We start from the raw sequence: 27,385 nt of genomic DNA, 5'->3' as shown, positions 1-27,385 counted from the left end.
TCCTCAGGTCCAAGAGTAACTTCCAGATCATAGAAGTTAAGTCTTGTAATTTGTGGCATTGGAGTTAGGATCCACCCATTATAATCCTTCTGCAATGCACCCACAACACACCGATTTGTGGGAGGTTCTGCTGGGATCCTCTGGATGCTGAACAAAAAAATGTCTCCATCCCGGGCACTTCATTCAGGTTGGGGTGAGGTGGGAGGGCGCTGAACCTTCCTCCAACCTGGCACAGTTCCAGTGGACTGCTGTATCTCCCCCCCCACACACACACTTCTGAAGAGTATAAAGGATGTTTTCTCCTGTATATGATCAGCCTCTGCCAACCCGAGTGTTTTGAACTCAAACTCACATCCTGCTGGCCGGGGCTGGTAGGAGTTGTATTCCCTTAGACCCCGAGGAGCACCAGGTTGTCAAAGGCAGCCATAGGTTATGGAGAAGCAAGAAGCTTGGATGGCCAACGGACACCCTCCAGTCTTGCTTTTAACAAATGGTTGCAACCCTGTTGTTTTTAAAGAGACGCGCCTGTGCTTCTCAGGTCACCCAAATCTGTGTCAGATGGGGCCTGTAGAGGCTCAGCAGGCAGGTATCGCAGGTTACGTTGCAAGCTGGGGATGTTTGCAAATCGGTTGGGTGGCAGTGTAACAAATTGCCTAGAAACGTATTCTTGGATGTGGTCATTTGATCCCCCGAGTTTAGCCTCTAGAGACCATGAGCCTGACAGGTCCAGGCTGGGCTTGGGGAACGAATAACTGGAAAAACCACTTGGCGGTCGGTGTCAGGCTTTCCCCTCCGTTCTGAAGGTTTATCGGCAGAACCACGATGTCTTTTCCCCAAACGGCTGTCCAATGTAGTTAAGGCGGTCTTTGTAACAGTCCCAACGTTAACTCGACCCCCCCCCCAGCCCCCGAAACCTCATTTTGGGAGCGACCTCGTTTCTCTGACTGCGTTCCACGCCCCTTGAAGGCTTTTCCACTTCTCTGCCAGAAAACAAAATGGGAGTTGAGATTCTGCAGCTCAGCCTTGCCTGATTTCATTGGGGTTCTTCTGTCTTCCTAGGTGGACAAACTGGACGCCTCAGAGTCTCTGAGGAAAGAGGAAGAGCAGGCAACGGAAACGCAGCCCATTGTTTATGGTAACGACCTGCGGCTTAATGTGCAGTTGGGTGGGTGAAATGGGCACGCTTTGCAGCAGATAGTTCTAAAACGGGACTTAATGAAGTTTGGCAGCCGGCAGCCAGAGGCCATATTCTTTTGGCCCCTGGGCCTGAGGTTCCCTGCCCTGGTACAGTGTGTTTCTGGAAGATACCTAGAGCTGCCATGTTCACAGTTTGTTCTAATCAAATAAACTTATTTGTAGGGTACTGAGCAGATTTAAATTAAAAACTTTCCGAAGCAGTCTTTCAAGATTGTAGGAAAGGGGGGCAGTTTTCAGGAGAGGCACCCCCCCCCCTCTCTGAAGGTGCTAGGGCTGGGCAATACTTGGTTTCCAACATTGTGATACAGCAGCAGCTAAATACCGGTACAGTGCTACCTCGGTTTTTGAATGTAATCCATTCCAGAAGACCATTCGACTTCTGAAACGTTCGAAAACTGAGGCGCAAAGGGCGGCCTGCCAATTCAGTAGAGAAAAATGTGAAAAACAACAGATACACACAGCGGAAGCCGTTCCAACTTCCGAGGTGCGTTTGAAAATGGAAGCATTTACTTCTGGGTTTCCGGCGTTCAAAAACCGAAACATTCAGCAACGGAGACGTCTGAAAGCCAAGGTTCCACCGTATATGCTGATAATTCACGATGGCTGGAATTGATCTCAGCTTTTTCTTGCGCAAGTCCCAATGCCTCTCAGGCTCACGTGGGAGCTGAGGATCACGGGGGCTTCACTGAACCGCTCACCTGTGGGGTGGAAGAGGCCTTCTGCCCCCCCAGCTGGGAGCAGTTTCCTTGAAGGGCTGCCTTGCCCCAAATGTACCCACTCAGCCTTTTCACTAGGACCACTTTGAGTGCTTTCCACACTTGTGAAATCCCCTTTCAGTCTAGCAGCATCTATGTTGTGGAACTCCTTGCCTGTCTACAGCAGGCAAGGCGCCCTCACTAGGCATAATACACTCTACAGTGGTACCTCGAGTTGCAAACGCCTCAGGTTACAAACGCTTCAGGTTATGAATTCCACTAACCTGGAAGAGTTACCTCGAGTTGAGAACTTTGCCCCAGGATGTGAATGGAAACCGTGTGCCGGCAGCGCAGTGGCAGCAAGAGGCCCCATTAGTGAAAGCACGCCTCAAGTTAAGAACAGTTTCACGTTAAGAATGGACCTCCGGAACAAATTAAGTTCGTAACTAGAGGTACCACTGTACAGGTGAAACTCGAAAAATTAGAATATCGTGGAAAGGTTCATTTCTTTCAGTAATTCAACTTAAAAGGTGAAACTAATATGAGATAGACTCATGACATGCAAAACGAGATAGGTCAAGCCTTTATTATAATTGTGATGATTATGGCGTACAGCTGATGAAAACCCCTCATCAGCTGTACACCATAATCATCACAATTATAACAAAGGCTTGACCTATCTCGCTTTGCATGTCACAAGTCTATCTCATATATTAAACTCCAGTAGCTAATGAAAACAATTTGGACTATTCCACGATACTCTTAATTTTTCGAGTTTCACCTGTACTGTATATAAAGCCTTCTATTTCAGCAAGCCTACACAGACATATAATTTAAAAGCCAGGAGCGCTGCTTCTTCAGAACAGTGCTTGCTTGCTTTTTGTAAACTGCTTTGAGTTGGTAGTTCTTATTAAACAATCAAATCAATAAAATAAAAATTAATTGTAGGGGTTTTATGCTGTCTATGAACATGGATTGAATTGAGCACTGACTCTTTCACTAACCATTCTTCCTCTTCCTCCCTGCCTCCTTTCCCCGCTAGGTCAGCCCCAGCTGATGTTGACGGCTGGGCCCAGCGTCGCAGTCCCCCCACAAGCACCTTTTGGCTACGGCTACACTGCCCCTCCCTATGGGCAGCCTCAGCCCGGTTTTGGATACACCATGTAAGAAAAGCAAGTCTGTTTGGAGCTAGCATCGATTTGCTGTTGAAACTCCACCGTCCCACTTCAGCTCGACAGGGAAAAAGCTTTGTGCCCCTTATAACCTTTACTTTATGAAGGACTGTATTTTTGTTTTTCTCCCCTGTCCCCAGCGCAAACCTTTTCAATCCCACTTAAGCATAATCCTTCTTTTTTTTCCACATTCCATGTCACTTAGAAAGGACTCTTTTTTTTTTCTTTCTTTCCAAATGGGAATATTTGAGTGGGCTTTCCCCCCCTCTTTGGTTTATTTTTTATTTTTTTTGCAAGACTTGCTTCTTGACATTAAACCCCGGTCTCTTTGTGACTCTTCCAATTTGCACTCTGTAAACGTTTAAACTCTACTATCGAATCTAAAGTTCAGTGTATGTGAGCAGCTTTACAAATATGTACCGTCTTATCTAAGAAAAAAAAATGCATTTAAAAGTCTCGTCGTATATTCTGAAGGGGGGGCGGGCGGGGGGGGGCGGCAGAAAAGCTTAAACCAAGAGAAGGATTTGTATTTGGCAGTTGGAACACTAAACCGGCATCTCCTGCCCCGCTTGGATTGCTTAGCTCTTTAAAAATAAAAGACATGCGTACAGACAACCTTTCCTGAATTTAAAAAAAACAACAGCGGCAAACCTAGTAGAGTCCCCCCCCCCTTTTTAACCTATGCAGGTTTCCAGTTTAGTCTTAGAGAAAATGCTAGTGTGTGTTCACTCCATACGTAAACGGATGATGACCCTTCTGTCGTGCTACTGTATACCCTGTGCTTTTCTTGTGGGGACCATTTTTTTTTATTTTCCATTGAGGAACAAGGAGGGAGCACCATGAATCCAAGTGTGCGTGTACTTGACCTAACCCTGCCCTGCGGTTCGTGTATGTTGGATATTGTGGTGTTCAAGATCAATATTTTTTTCCCTGAGTGTACAGAAGAGAGAAGGGGGGGAAAGAGAGAGAGAGAGAATTCAAACAGAAGAGCAGGGGGGGGAAGAAAACCAATTGCTGTTCAAATTTTTTGTTTGTGCAATTTAAAAATGACTCGAATTGGAAAAATAATAATAAATTACTGGACTGTGGACATGCTCTATGGTAGTTTTTCAGTATGCATCTCTCTTCAAGCTCCTTTTTACGATGTATGTGCTCTGCTGAAAAGCAAAACACGGAAAGGTTGGTGCTTTTTAAGGTCAGAGGGGACCAGCAACTTAGCAAAAATACCAAATTGTTACTATGGAGACCAGATTATATAGGCAGGTGACTTTGCACTGAAGAGATTATGTGTGTGAGAGAGACAGAGATGTGTGTGAGGCAGATGCTTGGGGACTATATACTGGAATAAGGGAAGAGATGATAGCACTTTTCAGCAGGCGGCTGCAGCTGGGCCAACGACAGCGTCTTTTAACCAGGTGATGAAAACCTCTTTAGGGTTGTAGTTTTTGAGTGTTTCCAGTTAAATCTGACAAAAAATTTAAAAAAAAGATCATGTTATAGGTATGTTAAGTTGCCTTAATATATTTAGCTTCAAAATAAAATTGACTTCAATGTTCAAACACTCTTCGAATTACTGTCATGTTTGCATGTACAAAATGATGAACCAGCCGCTGGAGGAAGACCAGCCTCGCCAAGCGTGGAAGAGTCCAGTTTGTACCTGCACATGGTGGCGTGGTGCATGTGACCAAGCCACCTGGCAACTAGCTGGGCTGTCCTGGACTGGGTCTTCTCTAGGTCCTAGAGCAGACGAGAATCAAAGCAACACATGTCTGGTTTACTGCAATATAGGTAGCAATCTGGCTTTTGCCATTTTAAAGGCGACAAGAGTAAACAAAGCCTGATATAGCCACTTGCAAAACGCCTGCAGGGTTCTCAGGGCAGCGGCTACGAGAACTGACTACGAAAAATAAGCTGCCTGTATCACATATTTTCCTTGCAACAAATCCATTTTGGTGGTCTTAACCAGTATCAGTTGACCCAAACTCCTCCTGTCTGTACCAGAGATGCAAGCCTGCTTTTTTGTTGTAAAGGTCACTTGAGTGTGCCTTGATTACTCTTAAAAAACACCTCGCCATAGGTATGTTTTCAGAGTAGACCTATTGAAGTTAAACAGGCATGGCTAACTTTCCTCCATTACTTTCAGTGGCTCTACTCAGTAGAACTTAAGGCAGATACAACTGGCCAGATCCAGGTCCTCACCTCTGCTCTACTCAAAGTAGACATATCGAAGATTATTTGCTGGCTGGCATCTGTTCTACATAACAACCCATGTTGATGTTGTCATGTTAATGCAGCTTCCCTCCAAGAAGTGGCTGAAGTAGATAATCCTTTGCACACACACATTGCAATTCTCAGGTTCTCTAGCAAGCAAAGATTAAGTCAGTCTCTGTGTTCTGTATGAATAGAACCATACATAATTTTTGGAAGCATGTTTTGCTGAGCGTCTCCTATATTAAAATGTACAGTGGTGCCTCGCAAGACGAAATTAATTCGTTCCGCGAGTGCTGTCGTATAGCGGAAATTTCGTCTTGCGGAGCATGGTTGGAGGAAGCGCGGTTTAACCGGGGGGGACGGGGACCGCAAAACGTTTTCGTTTTGTGAGTCACAGCCATAGGGAAATTCGTCTTGCGAGTCACCCTTTCATTAGCGAATGCCTTTCGTCTAGCAAGGCATTCGTCTAGCGAGGTACCACTGTACAAAGCAGCAACGTCCCTCCTTAAAAGAACCATTGCCCACCACCTTGAACAACACCATAAATACGAATCTATCATATCCTTAATAGATTGTAAGCTTAAAATAAGACACTTCTCCCATACTGTGCCATAAGAGTGGTGTCTGAGCTTCCCCCGGAGCCTCACATGAAGCTTAGAGTGTGCCTTGGCTGATTTAAGTACAAGACTAGCAGTTTTAGGACTCTAGGTCCCATTAACCCCAACTAGAGTGACCAATGGTTAGAAAAAGTGGGAGTTGAGAATCCAACATCTGGTGAACCACAAGTTCCCCACCTCTGCTAGACCAGTGATGGTAGGAATCTACCATCTTTGTCTTATCTCTGCTTTAAGCAACATAGTTGGTCTCTAAGGTGCTACTGGAAGGAATTTTTTAATTTTTTATTTTGTTTTCACATAAAATATGTGTCGGATAGCACTAAAAACACACACAATAAAATTATGAAAATATGTTTGACATCAGAGAGGTTTTAAAAACAGTTGCACATAATTATGCAACTTACAGACTGCTCTGCAAATAAAGTATGCTGGGGGATTTTTAACAAGGAATGAAATTAAAATTCTGCAACGCACAAACACTATTGTTTTGGGCTGTTGGGTGAAATGCCCACCAGAGGGCAGCACCTGGTCAGGTTTCTCCATTTTATAAAAAGGCATTGATCACAGGCTGCTAAGGTGCAATCACAACATGCCACTTACATGCTGTTGCATCACTTGCGCTCTTGCATAGATATTTCAAGGAGCGGCAGCTGCTAACCAAACAGCTCTTTGTTTTTGAAGTTGATCTGCTTATTCCCCTATGGGCACCTGAAAGGCTGCAACCTAGAGGCATGTAAATGCAGGTAGTCTGTATCACAGACCTGCGGCCTTTCCCTTAGAAACAAAGCAAGATTCTAGTCCTCATGGTTCCATATAAAGGTTTGAAATCTGAACCTGAGTCAGACCATTGGCCTTCTAGCCATGGATGTCCACGAGGGAGCAGGCGTGGAGAAGGGGGCTGTGTCCGCTCCCCATGCATAGACCACAATCCCAAGATTCCCAGCCTTTTTTTTTTAAGGTAAGTTTATAGCATTTGTAGAACCTGAGATACAAGGCAAAATGTGCAGAGTCCAGGCATAGGCAACCTTGGCCCTCCAGATGTTTTGGGACTACAATTCCCATCATCCCTGACCACTGGTCCTGTTAGCTAGGGATCATGGGAGTTGTAATCCAAAAACACCTGGAGGGCTGAGATTGCCTATGCCTGGTACAGACACTATTATCATTTGGGAATGGAGAAGGGTTAGGGTTAGAAGCTAACCTCCCAGGGCTCTACTTTATACACACACACACACAGGGAAAAAGTTCTGTGACTGCTCACACATGGCAGTATTGTCTAGTATGCTGACATGTAGTGACTCTCCATGATTTCAAACTGATTGATGGTGAAACTGTCTACCCCCGAGCTGCTGCCATCCAATGAAGTGGCAAAATGGAATAATTAAGTTTGGATTTTGTGGGTACTTTTTAAATCAAAGGCTAACAAACTTATTTTGGCACAAATTCCATCATGGACTAACCCCCATTTTGGCAGAGGCATGAAGTGAAATCTCAGATGGAAGGTATTATAAAAGGGGGCAATTGTAAGGTGGGAGTTGAGTGTCAATGAAATGCAAAAATTGCAGTTAGTGATAATTAGAGCTAAATTGTTGCAGCGTTCTTACAGCAGCACATTGCTGATCATGTACTCAGCACTGCTGAGATGGTTTTTTTTTTTTAAAAAAGGAGAACTTTAATTGATTTCCAATGATACAATGAGGCAGAGTCAGTTGCAAGAAACTATCATAGCAAAGTTATCGTGGCATTTGTGGCTAATTAACTCGTTAGGGTGTCCCTTGAGATAACAAAGATACAGTTTTGGATTTATAGTCGCAGTATTAGTGACTAGTATTTTCCCAAGTAACAACTGTACATTTAACTACAAGGGGGGGGGGGGCAGTTGCATTGCTACATCCAACCCTACTGCCAGTTTAAAGGCTAACTCCACCCTTGATTCAGCTCTTTGCCTGCAGGGTTGAACAAATCCTCCTTCATGCCAAAATGCAACTTGCTTTTCTGGCTTGAGCACATGAGCTGGGCAAGTACAGTGACTTAATGTGCTTCATGTGTTAACTCTTAATGTCCCTCTTCTGGGCATAGGTGAGCAGAGATGTGTCTAACAAGGCCTTTTCTAGAGTGGCACCCCATATCTGAAACACCCTTTCCCACTAATTCCAGCTGACACTATATTAGCCAGTGAAAACCTGCCTGCTTGTCCAGATGTTTTGAGTGTTCCTGCTTGATCTCTGTATCTTTTTATATAAATTTTGGTTTTAGGTTAAGATGGTTTTTACTGTATTGTATACCAGATAGTGGTCGCTTGGGTGTCAGAGAAAGAACTAAGCTGATATCCCCTTGTAGGAAAGCATGTGGCCCCTGGAAGCCTCCCTAAGAGGGAATGCGGCCTGTAGGCTGTTAAAGCCCGCCCCCCACCATTGCCTTAGGGCTGCCAGTTCCCAAATCATGCCACAATGGGTTCAGCCAGGGCCTGAAAACTTATCCCACCATGTTCTTTGGGTCTACTGCTCTGGCAGAGTACAGTACACACATGGATTTAAAGTACACAGCTTCCTCCTAAGAATCTTGGCAACTGTAGCTTACCCCTCTCAGAGCCACAATTCCCAACATCATTAACAGTCCCCAGGATTTGGGGGTAGACCCAGTTGGGCATTGTTGAGGTTTCTTCCATGAATATATGCAAAGGTTTGCTCTGTTACTATACGAAGAGCCCACAGCTGTGGAGGAGGAAGTGTGCTTCATTTCTTCTAGGAGCAGATGAAGACAAGTGTTGTTATCTCCTTGACTGTAGAAATGTACCTCCAGTTTACTTCCTAGCAGTCAGGGAGCAAGAGTCCTGGCCTATGGCTCTGGTTGCTCTCCTGGCTCTGGTTCCTAAAGATCCACTCACAAGTCACTTTACCTTTGGGGGCTTAGCAGCGATGCTGTGTTAAGAACCTGCAGTTTTTCCTTGCCTGCATTTTACTAATTAAAAGGGCTGTTAAAATGGGTGAAAAAAGGCAAGTTAAAAATCTTGTCCGGCTACAAGCAGCAGAGGTGCTGCTACTGCTTCATTGCTGCCCTAGTCACTGAAGGAGAAGACTGAGCTAACAGATGGATTTTGTTTTGTCATGAAGGCATGATGTTGTTGTTGTTTAGTCGTGTCCGACTCTTCGTGACCCCATGGACCAGAGCACGCCAGGCATGATATGCTGCTGCAAATATCAGGATGCTGCTGCTAGACAGCAACAACAAATGCGGCCCTTCAGGCCTCTCCATCTGGCCCTTGGATCTCTCCCCAGGCCACACCCCAAAAGTTTTTGCTCGGCTGCAATATCCTTGAACTCTTTTCAGATCGTACTTAGGCATATGTGAATGACAGCTAAAGAACTCTGTAGGATGCCCACCTTCTACATTCCTCACCTCAGATCTGTTAAAAACAAGGATGGGCTGGCTACCTGTGGCTGACCAGAGGTTCCTACGCTACCACTCCCATCATCCCAAACCACTGGTTGTGCTGGCTGAGGCGGATGGGAGTCTGAGTCCAGCAATACCTAAGGAGTGACAAGTTCTTCATCCGAGGAACAATGTCCATATTCCTAAGAACTGTCCCTTCAGACCGACCGTTTTCAAAGAGCCAATTCTCTGTTAAAAAAAAAATCCACAAAGACTGCTCCAGAGAACCAGATTTCACCCTGTACTTAATATACATGCCCTTATTCCCCCCCCCCCCGCACCAACAATTTCCTAGGACAGTAAGTTCAAGGATCATGTTTAACCAGCTGATAACAAAGAAGTAGAGCGTGGACAGGTAACCTGTTGCATTTTATGTATTCCAAATACTGAAAGGCAATGAAAAATAAACCATGATCCTGCTCAATAATCATTGTTTTTAAGGGATTGTTTGCTTTAAATCTATACAGTTGATATCATTATCTCTGGGCTAGATGCTCCACATTCAGTAAAGTTTTAAATGGCCAGAGACTTTGTCAACAACATCCACTGGTCCTGGTCCGATGCCGAGGACAGTCCGGGAACCCGGGGCTATCTGTGTACGGCCCGCATCTTGGATTAAGCTCACTGTCAGGCCCAGCGTTTTGGCCTCGCCCAGGAGCTGAAGCAGCGTTTCCTCGTCAGGAGCTTTGAGGACCACCTTGGGCTGTCCGCAATACTCCCACTGCTTCAGGAGTTCAGGGTTTCGGCGCTGGATTTGTTTGTAGGCTGAGACAGCCGCATGGGAGCACTGGGCTGCCACTTTGCCCTTCTGCATCTTCAGGTCATTCCGGACAACAATCACCATCTTGAATTCGCCGCTTTCGCCCATGATAGTGGCTTCGTTGCCCAGTTCATTGGCAAGCTGGGTCATTCTGGCTTTGGGTGGTCGCAAGAACCGGGCTCGAATGCTCCAGCCCAGGCATACCCCACAGGCAACACCAGCAATTATACTGAAGAGACCAGGCTTGGAAAGGTAATCCATAGCACATCTAGAGATCAAAGACCAGAGGAATGTTAGGAGGACCTAAGAAGTGATCAGGAAATAGAAATTGCAGCCTTCACGACAACAAAGCCATGCAGAAGGTACCAAGTTCAAACCTGGGCAACTGCTAGCTGCATCTGAGAAAGACTGAAAGCTTAGAGAGTGTTGGTGTAAACCAGCATTCACCTACCTGGTACCTTCTAGATGATGCAGGCTCCCACTCCCACCATCCCTGGCCATGGGTCATGTGGGGTGCTGGGAGTTGTAGTCCAAAACATCTGGAGCACAGGATATTTTCAGGCGGGTGTGGGCGGTGGGAAGATGGGTTTGTAGGCCAATGGTCCTCAACTCATACGTCGACACAATTACAATACTGTATACAAGAGTTAAGTGCTACTTAATTCTGTATTTTTATGTTGTAAGCTACCCTGGCACCTTATAGGGGACAAAGGGGAGGAAGAAATCCAATGGGTTGTACCCAACTACGAGGCTGAACCCACTGAAATGAATGGATCCAAATTAGTCATTTCCATTCCTTTTCAATGGGTCTACGTTTTCATTTGTTACTATGGTCTTTGGCGATATAGAAAATTAATTAAAAATAGTAAAAATAATACTAATAAATATACCATCGATCCCAGTCTTCATTTAAGGAACCCATCTTTCTCGGTCAGCATCGAAGTAAATTTGCATATGCAAATGAGGTTGTGTTTTTTTGTTTTTTAAAGTCGGAGAGACCTAACCGTCCGAACTGACTTCTCTGGCCTCCCCACTATATATGCATAAATCTGCATATCTTCACCTGATTCACAGGCACGCTCCGTAGCACCGTCCCCTCCCCTTCTCTCCCCCTTCCCGCCGCCGCTTCTCCTCACCAGCCACTCGCCGCCACCTCGCGTCGCCGACCAGCCTCAGAGCAGGAGCCACGATGTGAGCCGGCAGTCGACGTCACAAATACGGCTAGCCAATCGCAACACCGCGCGTGCCTTTATCGAAAGCTGCCCCGCCCCCTCTTCCCAACGGCCTGTGGGCGACGTCAAATCACGGCCGGCCAATCGCCTTGCTCCTCCGCGGAGCGCAGGTGGGCGGCCTATGCGTGACGCCACACGCACACCGACCAATCGGAAAGCGCGCTTGCTAACTGAAACAGATGTATATTTTTCTCTCTTCCCAGCCCTCTCCCTCCTTTTTTATTTTTAAAAATCTTTCCTTTTCCTTCTATTTCCTGTAATAAAGCTGAGAAGAGAAAGATGAGATCCGAAAAAAGAGGGCACGTGGGGACACGACACCACCAACAACCATCGCCGCGCAGGAACTGACGTCACCGCGTCCGGAAGCGACGGAGTACAGCCCGGCTTTCCGGTTGGTGGGCGGGGCCGAGCGGAGAGCCCTCCCCCGACTTCCGGGTTGGCCCGAAGCCCGGAGGTAACATCAAGAGAGGCAGGAGGAGGAGGCGGAGACGGAGGAGGAGAGGAAGAAGCCGGACGGAGCCGGGGCTGCCGCGCGCCTGTGTGAAGAGAGCGAGCGAAGTAAGTGGCGGGGGCCTGAGGGGGGCGGCCTCCGCTGCCTACGGGTCCCCCAGAGGGACACGGGGCAAGCAAAGCGAGCGCGGAGTAACCCCATCCACCCACCCCGTTCCTGCGCTTTTATTATCCTGTCAGGAAAGGAAGGGAGGGACCCCGGCGGTGGTCTTGGGGTGGGTAGGCTGCCCCTCTTAAACGGTTCTCCCTCCTTCAGTTCCAGAGCTCCCTGTGGGCTGTGCCTACCCAAGTTCTCCTCAGAGTAGACCCATTGGAACCAACGGGGTCTCAGCCCGCTCTCTCCCATTGATTTCAATGGGTCTACCCTGAGAAAGGTCAGCGCCGGATATAACCCAATGGACCTGAGCTAGTGATGGAATTGTAGAGTTGGAAGGGTCATCTAATTCAACCCCCTGCAAGGCAGGACTCTTTCGCCCAATGCGAGGCTCGAACCCACGACCCTGAGGTTAAGAGCCTCATGCTCGACCGACTGAGCTAGTCGTGTCCTTTGGTTTCAGTGGGTCTTCTCTGAAGGTAGGCGGGAGCTGGGCAGCGTCTGTTGTTTGTGGAGTGGGGGGTGGGCTTCTCTTCATCTAGCTCTCTTCTTCAGTTTGAGGCAAGGACCCTTCTTGTGGCTCCAGTGTGGAGGGCAGTGGTTGGTTGGGTGAGAGAAAGAAATAAAGAGCCGGGTTCAAATTCTGCCTTGAAACCTAACTAGCTCTGTCTGTTAGTTCTGCTCAGAGTAGACACAGTGAAATGAATGGATGCATGTTAGGCATGTCCATTGATCTCAGTGTGCTTGATCCAATCATGGCTAAGATTGGATGCAGCCTTCTTAAAAAAAATAAAAAATAAAGTCTAGCTTTCTATTAACTTATCTTTGAAATCTGAGTAACTATATAGGCTTGTATCTGACTTAAGTCTGTAAACTTATACTGTACACACTTGGCAGTAAGTCTCATTGAGGACAGTGGAACTTCTTAGTGTACAGGCATAGATTTGTACTGCAAGTCATCTCCTTGAAAACGAATGGGTCTGCCCTGAGTATGACTCGTAGTACAAACTTATGCCTGCTTACTCAGAAGTATGCCCCATAAAGTTGAGTGGGACTTACTCCCTGGTAGCCAATTCTCTACTCAGTTACAGCATCAGTTTTTTCTTTAATTCGGTTTACTTCATATGCATTCGGTTTATTTCATATCTTCTCAATGTCCATGGGCTCTTCATGGAAGCTCTTATTTATTAAATCTTCTGTATTTTGCAATATGCTGATATTTTAAAGGAGATGGGTCTTTGCCCCAAGGAGCTTACAGACTAAACATTGAGAACCTTAGAGACACATTTACAGCAGAGATTGAAATATTGGCACATGTGTTTGTGTATACTGAGACATAGTTTCTGTTTAGTATGAAGAATTGAGTGTGGAGCGGGAATGATTTCAATTATTGATTATTTAACAGAAATGAGTGTTTTTGACTTGCATCTTCGTAGGGCAGCCAAACTCAGTTGCAGTTGTAATCTAACAGTTGGAAAGAGGAGCTTTCCGTTGGTGCAACTTGTGCCATAGAGGGTGTCATCAAGGAGAGAACAGCCTTTCCAATTATTAAAGATCCAGAAACTTGGACAACTGGTTTGCTTGTTTGCTGAAAGTATGATTGCACTTTGGGAGACAATATTATTATTATTATTATTTTATTTTATTTGTACCCCGCCCATCTGGCTAGGTCCCCCAAGCCACTCTGGGCGGCTTCCAACAAATATTAAAATACATTAAAATGTCACAGATTAAAAGCTTCCCTAAACAGGGCTGCCTTCAGGTATTTTCTAAATGTCAGGTAGTTGTTTATCTCTTTGACCTCTGATGGGAGGGCGTTCCACAGGGCGGGCGCCACTACTGAGAAGGCCCTCTGCCTGGTTCCCTATAGCTTTGCTTCTCGCAGTGAGGGAACCAACAGAAGGCCCTCGGCGCTGGATCTCAGTGTCCGGGCAGAACGATGGGGGTGGAGATGCTCCTTCAGGTATACTGGACCGAGGCCGTTTAGGGCTTTAAAGGTCAGCACCAACACTTTGAATTGTGCCCCATCACACAGTGGGAAAAGCCATAAGGCCATGGGGTGCTAGTGGGGAAAGAGGGGCAGCAATCCCCCTTCCATGAACCAGGTTCACTGCTTTCATTTTTATCCCCAAGCTCACCACTTGCTTTCTTTTCTTTTTTTTAAAAAAGAGTAAGCTTCTGGCATTTATAGAACCTGAGATGCAAGGCAAAATATACAGACACCGTGTGTAAGAGATACTAGCCCACTCCCTGGGTTTCAGTGTTTTACTCCCCACAACCTCAAAAAATTCCTGCAGACACTCGTAAGTAGGCTGTGTGTCATGAGGCACAGGGAGAAAGCAGTTGGATAGCTGCTGTGTTGTTATTTTTAAGTAAGTATTTCTGCTGCCATGGCTTGTCACGCCACAATACTATAAGGATTAGAAAATGTGCAGCTGCTGAAATTCCCTCTTTTGGCCACCTGAGATCTCTTGTGAAGTTGAAACATGATAATGGCAATCTCTTCTTAAGGATCTTACAAAGGTGAATCATAGAATTGTGGAGTTGGAAGGGACCCCAAGGGTCATTTGGCTAACCCCCTGAAATGCAGGAATCCTGCCCACAGCCGTCCCTGGGCGGGCTCGAACCACCAACCTTCCAGTTAACAGCCAGATGGAAAACTGATGATGCTACTACCCTCATTCCTTTATCGTCTTCTTTGCCCCCAGTTTACTGAACAAAATATTCAACTTGTTTCTGGGTGTGTCACACACATGCTCGCACACACACATTCCCATTGCCACAACATTCCCACAGGAATGTTGATTTCCTCACTTCACTGAGGTGGCAACAGCTTATTGCCCTGTTAAGAGCAGCCAGGCTAATGCCCATTTTACCCACTCACCTTAGATAACACTTTGGGTCCCCCAGAGACTGTGGAGCACCTCAAGAGCGCCCTGCAGCCCTGCAAGATCGACACGGCTTGCATGATGCCCACCGACCAGGAGAACTGCCCCTCCGGACATTTAGCCTGCAGAGGCCCCAACCAGCCCTGGACTCTGCCTGCTCTTTCTCGCTAGCTGCTGCTTTGTCTCGACCAGCACAGCCTTTGGGCTGGTGTACTTTGCAAGCCCTCAGGCCGCCAGGACGGGTGAGAAGGCCCTGCGCCAGCTGCCTTGTAGCACCCACCTGTCCTGGGGAGGACCTTGTTGTAGTGTCCTGCTGCCCCCTTCCGCACTGCTGTTTCTGGGTTAAAATCTGTCTCAAGTGTAAAGCAAGGATCTCTGGGGAGGCTGCCACCTGACTGAGGCTGCCTGTTGCTTCCTGGAGGGTTGGGAACCTGGGACCACATACCAAATTCTCTTGTGAGGAAACTTCGGTTTTTCTGCTTAGGATAAACTTGGCTAATCAATAATAATAATAATAATAATAATAGTAATACTTTGGGTGTCTCCTCATGACCTCATGTCATTCTGACTTGCTTGCAGGGAGGCTAGACAACGTTGTTTCAAAGCAAACATCATTCCACGCTTCCCATCACTTTCCTTATTGCAAAAAAGCCCCATATGTTTGGGAAGTGGATTTGTTGCTCAACACCTCCCGGTCGGCTTCAGTTGCACAACCTGGACTTGCCTGTTGGCACTTGAACCCCAACCGAAAATAGCAACAGGCTAGAAGTGCCCTTCAGACTCAGTTTCTGGTAGTAATAAAAGAGATCAGTTTTCTTTCTGGCTTTCCCCTAATCCCAGCCCTGTCTGACAGTGTTTGGGTATTGTCTCGCAAGCTAGCAGTGAAACTTTAGAATGAGGAAATCAGTGGTTAGATTCTTTTGTTGTTGTTGTTTTCAAATTGAGGCTCGACTGCAGCCCTCTTTTTTTTTCAAAAGGTCAGTTTGAGGTAGAATCTCTCTTTAAGACCTTCACACCAGAACAGTCCCTCTCCTCGTTCCTGTTACTCCCTCTGGTGTCTGAATCTAGCATTGTTCTCATCAAGCCTCTTGATTTAGCCTGCTTTCGAAGAAAGGAGTCCTGTGAACTTAACACAATTAAGATCAGGCAGTAATGCTGATTTATGGAAGATGTTTTTGATGGGTATTGTAGAGGCAGGAAGCTGGCACACTTTCACAGAAAACCTTTGAGGTTTTTGGCATTGATGATTGAGCAACTTAGCATTCGTGTGTAGGTTCAGTCGTTTACCTTCCCGCTGGAGCGGTACCTATATATCCAGGGCCGTCTTAAAGGGATCGGCCGCCGTGGCGCAGCGATCCCTCGGCGCCCCCAGTGGGCCGCCTCTCCGCCCACCTCCCTCCCGCGCTGGCCACCCCTCAGGAGGGGGAGTGGGCGAGCGGGGGGTGAGGGGCGTGGCGTTGCAAGCCGGCCGCCCTCCGGAGCCCCAGCTGGAGCGCTGGGAAGGGCGCGCAAAGCCCCGCGCTGCTCCAGCGCCACGCTCCTCATACCCCGAGGGGCGGCCAGCGCGGGAGGGGGGTGGGCAAGCAGGGGATGAGGGGCGTGGCGCTGGAGCGGCGTGGGGCTTTGCGTGCCCTTCCCAGCGCTCCAGCTGGGGCTCCGGAGGGCGGCCGGCTTGCAGTTTGCCCGCTGGCGCGCGAGCGCCCGCCCGCCCATGGGGGTGGGCGCGGGTTGGGGAGGGGGCACCTGGTATGCCAGCGGGCTCGCGGGGGCGCCCCTGGGGGGCCTGGCACCCTGGTGCGCCGCGCCACCCAGCCCCTATGACGAGACGGCCCTGTATATATCTACTTGCACTGGCGTGCTTTCAAACTGCCAGGTGGGCAAGGAACTGGGACCGAACAACGGGGGCTCGCCCTGTTGCGGGGTTTCGAACTGCCGACCTTCTGATTGGCAAGCCCTAGGCTCTGTGGTTTAGACCACAGCGCCACCCGTTTGTGCACTGCTCTGGTTCGCCAGAAGTGGCTTAGTCATGCTAGCCACGTGACCCGGAAGCTGTCTGCGGACAAACGCCGGCTCCTTCGGCCTATAGAGTGAGATGAGCGCGCAACCCCAGAGTCGTCAGCGACTGGACCTAATGGTCAGGGGTACCTTTACCTTTATAGGTTCAGTCAAGATGCTAGCTGGGCTCATCCTATATCAGCCAACCTGGTCCCTTCCAGATGCTTTGGACTACTACTCGCATCAGCCCCAGCCAGCACATGGAGTTGTAGTCCAAAACATCTTGAGGGCACCAGGTTGGCGAAGTCTGTCTGATACTGTTATTTTTTTAGGTATAATATCCAAGTTTATTTCAGCACTCTCTCTACACTTGGGAAACTGAGATGAATTCTCTGTTTTTTTATTGTCAGGCTCCAACCCTGAAGTCATAGAAAATATAGCCAAGTTCCTCACTTTAGCCATCAAAACAGGGTCAAAATTATTAAAAGGAAGATAAGTTCAAAATCGAAATCGCCTGTATTTTTAAACTGTTTCCGGCTGTTTATTTTGTTTCACAAGATTTATATGCAGCGTAATTATAATAAAACCTCAAAGCAGTTTACATAATGAAGAAAACAATAAAATTATCAGTATAAAGCAGTTAAAAACTATGGTATTTAAATTATTTTAAAAGTAATAATTAAAACAAACTGTAACCTGATTAAAACACATGCCAACATTCCATATGTCTGGAAAGGCTTGCCTAGAAAAAGTACAGTGAAGTCTGCCTGTTTCAATAGGCAAGGAATTCCAAGATCACTTTCTGATTATGAGTTTTGTTGTCTATTTATTTTAAAAGGTACAATTTGTGGGTGGGTGTATTTGTCAGGGTCGTGTGGGGAGCCTTTCACAAGAAAATCCACTTGCTTGCCGGCTTGCTTTTGTTGCACGCCAGGCACTCCTGTCTTCCATTGCCTCCTGCAGTTTGGTCAGACTCATTGGTAGCTTCGAGAATACTGTCCAACCATCTTGTCCTCTGTCGTCCCCTTCTCCTTGTGCCCTCCATCTTTCCCAACATCAGGGTCTTTTCCAGGGAGTCTCCTCTTCTCATGAGGTGGCCAAGGTATTGGAGCCTCAGCTTCAGGATCTGACCTTCCAGTGAGCACTCAGGGCTGATTTTCTTCTCAATAAATAGTTTTGATCTTCTTGCAGTCCATGGGACTCACAAGAGTCTTCTCCAGCACCATAATTCAAAAGCATCAATTCTTCGGCGATCAGCCTTCTTTATGGTCCAGCTCTCACTTCCATACATTACTACTGGGAATTACTACTTGCTTTAGAGTAGTATTTATTAAGTACATATTTACAAAGCAGAGCTGATTTCTCAAGCATCCGACCCCTCACTGTCAGTTGCCAGCACTGCCCGCTTGCGGGTCAGCCCCCAACATAATAGTTTTGGCAAACCCACCTGCCTACGCTGCTGCTCACGTCGTTTCCTCTCCCTTCTCTCCGCTGCTGATGGAATGAACGACAATCTCTCCATCTGTCCCGCTGGACAACGGGCGGCGCTGACCCTCTGCAACATCAGGAGCCCCTCTCTCCTCGTTCCTCCCTACTGCTTTCCATAGCCTCTGACTGTCCCGTGACAGTATTCCGTGTTTCCAAACCCCCTGCTGCAGTTGTCTCAATATCCCTCTAGTGCCATTATTTCAGCCTTTGATCAGTTTGTAAAATCTAAAAAGCAGCCCTGAAAGTTAGTTAGCTTTCTTCTTCTGAGAGTGTTCTGTTAGTCCCCTGGCAAAGGCAAGATTTGAATGGGGCAGACCTCTGCTTTTGTGCTTCTGTGCTTCTGTCCACAAGGTTGACCTCTTACTGCTTTACACATTATACTTCTGTGAGTGTGTGTATAAGTGGAAAAACGCTTTGGGAGTTTTGCCAGGAAGTGGCATTTAAAAATGTGAGAAATCGACTATAAAGCCACTGCTTACGTTTGTATGTGCTGTGGATCTCTCTCATTGATCTTGTTATCTTTGTTGATTGACAGGCTAGCTTTATCTAGCTGAAATACACAGCCGCCAGTGAGAGGATATAGTTGTATAAAGCAATTGCTCAAAGTTGGTAAAGACTCTCTCAAGACAGAGTCCAAAAGGCTTAATATTGGATCTTTGTGCGGTTTTTCACAAAGAGCAAGGTTCACTTTGAATCCTTTAAGACTCAAAGGTTTCAAAGATAACCTGGTTCTGTCTGTTCTTTCTTGATAACTAGGACTTTGGCTGAGTGAACATTCTGTGGCCTTTTAAATGTGTTTGTGGGTAGGTGGAGGTTATTGCCTCTATAATAATAATGTTTTGTTCTTGTTTGGTATTTTTATGCTGTGATCTTCAGATGAAATGTGGTACACAAATTTAATTAATACCACTACTACTAATGAAGTATCTTGCCATCTGTTAACTCCTTCATCCTTGCATTTCCCTCCTGCACACTTTCTGTGTTTATTAAAAATATTGTGGTGACGGGTGTGAGCTAAGAGCTGCTTCAGATCTCTCCTCAGGTAGGAACTTGCCAAAGTCACCAAGAGCTGATTCATACCGTATAGTCAAAGAACATTCAACACACATTTAAAGCACGTGACTTCCACAAAAGTATACTGGGAGCTGTAGTAGGTGAAGGGTGCTGGGAGCTGTAGCTCTGTGAGGTGGAACTGCAGTTCCCACGATTCTTTGGGGGAAGTAATGTGCTTTAAACGTGTGTTGGGTGTGCTTTAAATATATGATGTGGACCTGTCCTGGGTGTTTTTGGGCAAGGGAGCCTCTATCTTCCTCAGGTTCAGCCCCAAATACATTATTGGGGAATAGTAGTGCAATTATATCCTGCACCTTCACTATAAGTGTGTGTTGTTCGGGCAGCTAACAGATCATTTACAAAACAATAATCCTGATCCAGCAGGTCTCTTATGTTCTTTTCCCTGCTTTTTGTGAGATTTGGAAATGGTGTCCCAAACTTTGCCATTTATACTCTTTTTAATAATATTTTTTTATTAAATTTTCTGTTTTTACAATTTCAAAAAAAACATTTTGCAAACTTTAAAATATCCAGTGACTTCCCTTTTTCTCTTTCCGTGGTTCATTTTACCATGGTTCATCCCTGCATATTTTACAGTAGCCATTCAAATCAGTTTTCCACTATTACATCCATCGAGAATTATTTACTCTGTTGAATGTTGAATTTATCTTAATGCTGCCAGCATTTTCAGCTGCACACAGTTATTTTCCATATACTCAATAAACATTTTCCAATCTTCTTTAAACGCATGTTCTTCTTGGTCTCTTATTCTATATGTTAAATCTGCAAGTTATGCATATTCTGTCAACCTGAGTTGCCAGTTCTCTTTCGTTGAGACCTCTCTCACTTTCCATTTTCGGGCAAACAAAACATGGGCCCCAGTTGTTGCATAAATGAATAACCTTTTCTGGCACCTGGGGATTTCAGTCTGAGTTATCCCCAGCAGAAAGGACTCTGGGTTTTTTTTTGGGGGGGGGAGTAATTTAAACATTTTTTTCCAGTTCATTATAAATCATTTCCCAATACTCTTTTACCTTTTTGCATGTCCACCACATGTGAAACAATGTTCCCTCCACATCTTTATGCTTCCAACACTTATCTGATTCTGTCTTGTAAATCTTAGCCAACCTACTCAGGAGTTAAATACCACCTATGAATCATTTTCAAACAGTTCTCCTTCAAAGAATAGCATGCTGTAAATTTCAAGTCGCTTTTCCAAAATTCCTCCCAGAGGTTAAGATCTATATTGTGTCCTATATCTATTGCCCAGTGCGTCACTGAAGCTTTAACTAGGTTGTCTTTTGTTTCCCATTCTAATAATATCTTTGTCATTTATACTCTTATTCCAGTTCCTCCCCCAACCCCCCCCAATCTATTCATAATAAGGGGGAAGGTTATTCAGTCAGTCTTTAAAGTTGATTGATGTAGTGAGGATTTCTCCACTTCATTTCCAACTCATTTATGAGAGTGAGAATCAAAGCTGGAGGAGGCCTTGCTTTTCCTAACACCCGTCTCCCTTTGCTGAGGCACCGTGTTCATTCATGAGCAGCTGTGTTGCCATAGGATTGGCGGGTAGAATTGCTGGGGGTTGAAGAAGGGGGAAGTGTGGTGGATTTTAAAGCTTCTGACTTGCGAGGAGCAGAATTCGTGAACTAAATATAGCCTCCTCTGAGTTGGAGGGTTAGAGATGAAGTGAGAGACTAGCCTTGTGGTTTTGAAGCTGGGTTTCACTGGCTTTCAATTGCTGAGGCCCAAATTTTTCCTTCTGTGGTTTAAAACTGCGTTTAGTGTATTGATTGGGAAGAAGCAAGCACAAAACAGTGAGATCTTGGGTGCATTTGCACATTGCGCTAAGACACGGTTAATGGTTTCATCTGAATGTGCTGATTGTTTCCCCCTCCTCCCCTTACAACATGAGAGCAGCAAACCAAAATCCTCGGCCTCACATTAGGTCCAAACTGTGAGTTGCGGTTTCTTTTACAAAACACCATTGGTAAGCCAAGAGTAAGCCATGACTTTTCATCCTAGTTTGGAGCAAAGCAAATCAGATTTGACATCGTGCTGGACTAAGGATTCTTAAGAATTGGGGTTTGTGGCTTTGACTCGCTAGCAGGGAGGAGCAGAACAGAAGCAATCTGCACGTTCCCAGTAAATCATTAACCATAGCTTTCATAACCCACAAATGTAGCCGGTAGGGATAACAGCAGGCATTCTCTTCAGGGTTGGCTATATTTCTCTATCAGAAATGATTGACTGATCTGATCACAGCCAGTGCAGGGACAGAATGGAATTGGGCAACACCCTCACCCCAGTTGAGTCCAATTGCTCATGCCTCGCCTCCTTCCAGTGACTCATGCAGAGAAGCAACGGACAGCCTCCTGCTCACGGCTGGCAGTTCTGCAGCCCTTCTGCATCGAGAGCAGTTGTCGAATCCAGTTGATGTAGAGATGGGGCAGAATTTTCCACTCTGAATGGAAGGAGGTAAGGCCAGGGCAGAAAGTCATTTGGAGGCTAGCGATACCTTGGTGCGTGCTTGTGAGTCCTGGGACATGATTTAAGTGTGACTCATTTGGACCATGGCCCCATCAGGTGGACATCTCAGCATGGAAAAGAGCCGTTCTTACTGGTAGATCATCTGCTTGTATATAGTAGGTCTCGGATGCAATTTCTGGCTTTTCCAAAGAGGGGGCTGGGAAAATATTTTTGCCTGAAACCCTGCCTGCCAACCAGTCATACCTGGGAATAGAGGAAGTTGCCTTTTAGACACATTTGTCCACCTAGCTCAGTATTGTCCACACGGACTGGCAGTCTCTCTCAGCCTTAAGTGGAGGTGCCCAAAGACCTAGGAGTGTAGAACAGTGCTGCTTCATAACCTCCTCATTGAGTGTTTTTCTTTGGCTAGAATGTGTCTCTGATCGTTCCTCTTGCTTGCCTGGAAAGGGACGGGTGTAAAAGGGGAGCGTGTGCTGAAACTAGCCTACTGGACAAAAGGTAAAGCTTACGCTTCTGGCATGTGGCCCCGAGGAGCTTCCCCAGAAAGGAATGTGGCCTTTGGCCTGAAGAAGGTTCTCTACCCCTCTGGGGTAGACAGCGCTGAGCAAGGTGGAACAATGGTCTGATTACAAAGGACGCATCACTGCCTGTTGAATGAAGCATTTGCTGCGTAATCTTCTAACAGCCTCTGGAACAGACACAGAGGAATCTCACCACTACTGAGTCTGGAAGGAAAAATAAATCCATGAAAGAGAGTGTCTCTCCGCTTTAGCCGTCACTGATAATGATACAGCGGGCCATTATTTTTTCACCCCTTGTTAGTTTTCCAGGCCATTCTTGTTCAGCCAAGTAAGGACAGCGTATAATAGTCAGGCTGGCGGTGTCCCTGGTTTAATATTCTACTTTTGACAGCCGCTGGTTCCAAACTGGGATTTCCTAAAGCTTGGGAGTGGAGGCGGGGAAAGAAGGGGGGAGGACAGGTTGGGAGGATTGATGGGACAGCTTGGCAACACCCCAAGCCCACCGGGGGAGGGCAGGGAGAGACATATCTGTTGACCCTTTGCTAAGTCATAGGAGGCTTGTCAATGGGCAGCTGGGAAGGGGCATCGTAGCTGTGCTATGCTGTGCATGCAGAAGAGCCTTGGCATTTCCAGCTAAAAGGAGCTCAGGAGGAAGTGGAACCTGGAAATAAGTTCTTCCTGAGACCTTAAGGAGTCTCTGCCACAGAGAATAGACGGCCCTGTCCCCACCCCCACCCCCACATGCTTTGGACTATGTCAGCTTCGGCTAGCATTCCCAGCAGCTATGGGTGATGGGAGTTGTATTCCCAGCAACGCGTGTGGAGGGCATCAGATTGGGTGGGAAAGACTGGGCGAGGTGAAATTTCGGTCTGATCTGGCTGGGCTTTTCAACACAATCCTGAAAGCTGAGCTGAGAGCCAACGTTTTCATAAAAAAAAAGGAATTGGACCGGGTGTGGGCACGAATCCACCCTTGAGGCCGTTTCTCCATTGTCATCGACTCCAGCCTGATGCCATGTGCAGTCAGATTCGGGGGGGGGGGGGCAAGCAGGGCTTGCTGATTGGCGCACAAGTTCTCAGATCATCTGCACCAGTGTAGCTGGGGCAGCTCGCTGTCAGCACGGACCAGCTGATGAGCTTCATCATCCAGTCTGAACCCAAACCATACCTGCAAACAAACATCCAAGGAGCTGACTGCTTGGTGGTTTTGGCAAACCACCTTGGAATTGTCACCTGATGTCATAATGATGTCCGATTTGGCCCACGGGAAGTTGGCAGAGGGTAGGATCTGGTCGGCCATGTGGATCTGGGTCATAATGCTTGGGGGGTTATGTCCATCAACAAGTGTGTTACATGACAGCTCAATGGACTTCCCACAAGCATCTCTCTGGCCACTGTAAGAACTACAAGGCCCTTTGGCCTAATCTGGAAAGATCTTCCTAAGGTCTTAAACGTGGGGAAAGTGAGCTTCTGGGTTGGAGATGAGCTGAAGAGAACCATCTGTGACACCAACTACCTGAAGAATAATGTGAGGTCAAAGGGTCTGTCAAATCTAACATGTTGTTCCTTTGCCAGTCTTAAAGTTGTATCCCGTTTCCCTGAGACAAGGGACGTGTGGTCCTCCAGTTGACTATAACCCCCCTCATTCCTGATGGTTGGCCATGAGTATCTGGGGAAAGGGCGAGACTGGCTTGCTGGAAGGCCAAACAGGAGCACTCCATTCCACAGCCCAGTGTTTTGTTTGGGTTCATCTTCAAAGTCCAGTTAAAGTTTCCAGTTAAAGCTTGCTTACCTGGTCACCTGGGGTGAACTTTATTTCATCCCAGGCGAATAGCTTTTGCCGAATCCCTTTTGAAACAAACCAACCTTTCCTTCTCTTTCTGACCTCCTTGTCTCCTTGCCAGAGCTGGATCCCATTCTCTCAGCCCCACCCATGCAACCACCAGCTTCAGACCCGGTTAAAAAAAGAAAAGAAAAGTAGGACACCCCATTTGGCCCAGATTAAGCAGGCGCCGCCCAGGGAATGTGTTCTGTTGTGCAATCAGTGCTTATACAATGAGCTAATGATTCTGGGTCCCCTGCTTTTCCAGTAACTAAAATGTAATGTAACCTTTAAACTATGTTGCCGTGTCTCTTGGTTGTGTTACAGTGCTGAAGACTTTGGAGGCGGTGGGGGGGAGGGAGATGAACATAGCAGGACATGAACCCATCAGTTGCTAAACATCTCTGCCAGTTGATCTTGGGCCCAGAGGACCACCTGTTCTCTCTCCCAAAAGGTCCCCTAAGGACATCTGACTTCCCTGAGGCCCTTTCAAAGTGTTACTTAGCTTAAGGGGATTGGATTTTGCATTCTTCAAGGGAGATGGCTCTGTCACTGTTTTCAAGAGGATTTTTGGAGAATTCCCCCTCCCCTTCTCTTTCCCCAGTCGTGCCTTAAGGAAGCACATAGACTTGTTTACAGCAGGGGGCATTAACCTCTGGCGTTTCTGGGGCTACCAGAAGATCCACGCCGCACACTTAAAAGCACAGCCTGGATAGCTCAGCTGGTTAGAGCGCGGTGCCGATGAAGGCAAGATTGCAGGTTCGATCCCTGTATGGGACAGCGGCATAGTCCTGCTATTGCAGGGGGTTGGACTAGATCAGTGTTTTTCAACCTTTTTTGGGCAAAGGGCACACTTGTTTCATAAAAAAAATCACGAGGCACACCACCATTAGAAAATGTTAAAAAAATTAACTCTGTGCCTATATTGACTATATATAAAGTAATTCTCTTGAATTTTTCAATTTTTCCCACGGCACACCAGGGAACATCTCGCGGCACACTAGTGTGCCGCGGAACAGTGGTTGAAAAACACTGGACTAGATGATCCTCAGGGTCCCTTCCGACTCTACAAATGTACGATTCTGTGATCCAATTGCACATTCAAAGCACATGGCTTCTCCCCTCCACTCCCCCCCCAAAAAAACCAAGAATACTGGGAACTGTAATTTGCTCAGGGTGCTGGGAATTGTACTCTATGAGGGGGAACAGCAATTCCCAGAATTCTCCGAGGGGTGTCACACGCTTTAAATGTAAATTAAGTACATAGTGCTGGTCCTTGACCATTGGGCTGATGGGATTTGGAGTCCAAAAACATCTGGGAAGCATTACAATTCTCACTTTTGTTTGATGGGTTCAGCCATTCATTTGTACTTGAGAGAGAGAGAGCCCTTTTGCTCCCTTTGCTACCAAAGTAAGTTCTTCGTTAAGTTGTGCTGTGCCACTTTTGGATGCCTTTCAAGGGTGTCCTAATTTTTTGTCCTAATTTTTTTTTTTTGGTCCTAATTGAATGTTTCCTTTTGGGTGTTCATAGTGCTAAAAATATACAAGGATTTTTTAAATAAATAAAAAATCCCTTTCCACACCACCCTAATAGTTTGTCTGAAAAAAACTTATTGTCTCAACCTTGTAAAACTGGTGTTCATTCTACACTGCATCCCGGGTGGTCTCTCGTTTCTCTCTCTGAAACCCGTAGAACTTTTCCTTCAGCATTTCACAGACCCTGGGCTGCTTCGTTCCTTTGAGAGCAAGGCGGCAAAGGCACAAAGAGGTATATTAAAGCTCAGTCGGGGGAAATTGGTCTAATCGGTTTTGGGTTGAATTTATCTGGTGTTACATTTATAATGTCGCAATTATATTTTTAAAAAAGTCTGCCCGTTTACTCCAGGGGCAGAAAGGATGGGGAGACCCCAATTGCCTGGTCAGCCAAGCACCTAAAAACATGCCTAGGAATTTTAAGGGTTAGGGCTCTGAAAATGCTGAAATTTTCCTCCGGTTTGCTGGGAATGTGGGGGAGAAGGGAGTACGTTTTTGGGGTGTTGATTGTTTGTTTAAACAAAACAAAACAAAAAATTCCTTCCAGTAGCACCTTAGAGACCAACTAAGTTTATGAGCTTTCGTGTGCATGCACACTTCTTCAGATACACTGAAACGGAAGTCACCAGACCCTTAAATATAGTGAGGGAGTGGGGAGGGGTATTACTCAGAAGGGTGGTGGGAATGGGTGATCGGCTGATAGGTGTGGAAAACCGACGACTGCAATTGGTCTTACAGGGAAAGGCAAGGGGTGAGATGGCTAAAGATAGCTTTGTTTGTTTGCTTGCTTGCTTGTTTATTTGCTTGTTGTCTTTCCTTTAATACGGTTTGTTTCCTAAGAAAATCCTACTTTTTGAGTTGCTATAAACCACTTGGCTCTTTACACTTTGCTTTGATAAGCTTGCTATAAAAGAAGATCAACATTGGTGGAACAGATGGCATGGGAGATAACTTGCTTGCTGCTGCTGGTCTGTGGAGAGCCAAAGGGAAGTGCTAGTGGAGCCTGTTCTACTCCTGGGAGGGAGGACCTGTGGACTCCCATTAGCCCCAGCCAGCAGAGCCAATGGTCAGGGATGATGGGAGTTGTAGTCCAGCAACATCTGGGGGGCCACAGGTTCCCCACACCTCCCCTGGAATTTTCCCTGTAACCTCCTGCAGTGTGGAAAAGGGGTTCCCTAGTGGATGAGTCCCTTGTGTATTCCCTGGAAGACAAGGCGTTTGCTTTTTAAAAAAATGCTATAGAATTATGCTTATGAGTCTTTGCCCTGAGTATGGGTTACTCATGGAAAGCTATTATCCTCTTGCTGCTCTCTGCTTTTAGTGGTTTCCGTTGGTAGCAAATAACTCTCGAAGCACCAGAAGGGATTTGGAAGGCAAAGCTGAAAAGTCAGGAGATGTTTGATACGGAAAGGGATGCTTGTTTCCAAAGAAACCTGCCTGTTTGCCTGTCATTGAAGTCAGGAAATGAGGCTCTCCTCTGGGTGTCCTCATCACCCGAGAAACTCTTTCAGTGCAGTCTCGTTTGTGGAACTCCCCACCACCACCCAACAGGTCCACGGTGGGGATGTGAACCTGGGATTCCCTACACACCGATATAGCACATCTTGGCTGTTGAATAAAGCCAGCTGTCCATGTACCAGGAAGCTGCTTGTTAATTAGCACCCACAAAATCA

At 46.5% G+C, this 27,385-nt stretch overlaps 3 protein-coding genes across 7 annotated transcripts in view; 2 read left to right on the top strand and 1 right to left on the bottom strand.

The window, feature by feature from the left end:
- Nucleotides 1-3,272, top strand: part of CLTC (clathrin heavy chain) — a 76,149-nt gene extending 72,877 nt beyond the window's left edge. For all 4 annotated transcript variants that reach the window (XM_033171675.1, XM_033171676.1, XM_033171677.1 and 1 more), the window contains 2 exons: nucleotides 1,060-1,135; nucleotides 2,935-3,272. In XM_033171675.1, the coding sequence (XP_033027566.1) occupies nucleotides 1,060-1,135; nucleotides 2,935-3,059 (201 nt within the window). In that variant the 3' untranslated portion in view covers nucleotides 3,060-3,272. The remainder of the gene's footprint in view (nucleotides 1-1,059; nucleotides 1,136-2,934) is intronic.
- A 6,402-nt stretch (nucleotides 3,273-9,674) lies between these two features.
- Nucleotides 9,675-11,362, bottom strand: PTRH2 (peptidyl-tRNA hydrolase 2). 2 transcript variants are annotated; one of them, XM_033172353.1, is made up of 2 exons: nucleotides 11,221-11,362; nucleotides 9,675-10,352 (listed from the first exon to the last, which is right to left on the bottom strand). In XM_033172353.1, the coding sequence occupies exon 2, from the start codon at nucleotides 10,343-10,345 to the stop codon at nucleotides 9,827-9,829; it is 519 nt and encodes a 172-aa protein (XP_033028244.1). In that variant the 5' UTR covers nucleotides 10,346-10,352; nucleotides 11,221-11,362; the 3' UTR covers nucleotides 9,675-9,826. The 2 variants fall into 2 exon arrangements, with proteins under 2 accessions (XP_033028244.1, XP_033028243.1); XM_033172352.1 differs by lacking the exon at nucleotides 11,221-11,362 and adding an exon at nucleotides 10,536-10,613.
- Nucleotides 11,363-11,712: 350 nt separating this feature from the next.
- Nucleotides 11,713-27,385, top strand: part of VMP1 (vacuole membrane protein 1) — a 106,718-nt gene continuing 91,045 nt past the window's right edge. Inside the window, exon 1 of the mRNA XM_033171435.1 lies at nucleotides 11,713-11,874. The gene's annotated coding sequence lies outside the window, so the exon portion shown is untranslated. The remainder of the gene's footprint in view (nucleotides 11,875-27,385) is intronic.

This window comes from Lacerta agilis, chromosome 15 (genome assembly GCF_009819535.1).
Source record: "Lacerta agilis isolate rLacAgi1 chromosome 15, rLacAgi1.pri, whole genome shotgun sequence".
NCBI classification, from domain to species: domain Eukaryota; kingdom Metazoa; phylum Chordata; class Lepidosauria; order Squamata; family Lacertidae; genus Lacerta; species Lacerta agilis.
This window is presented reverse-complemented; position numbering and strand designations above follow the sequence as displayed.

Excerpts from the sequence above, each read along its gene's own strand:
- PTRH2 (XM_033172352.1), bottom strand. The coding sequence starts at position 10,585 with ATGGCCAGGGATGGTGGGAGTGGGAGCCTGCATCATCTAGAAGGTACC. Across the intron at positions 10,353-10,535 it reads CATCATCTAGAAGGTACCAG|ATGTGCTATGGATTACCTTT; the intron begins GTAGGTGAATGC and ends TTTGATCTCTAG.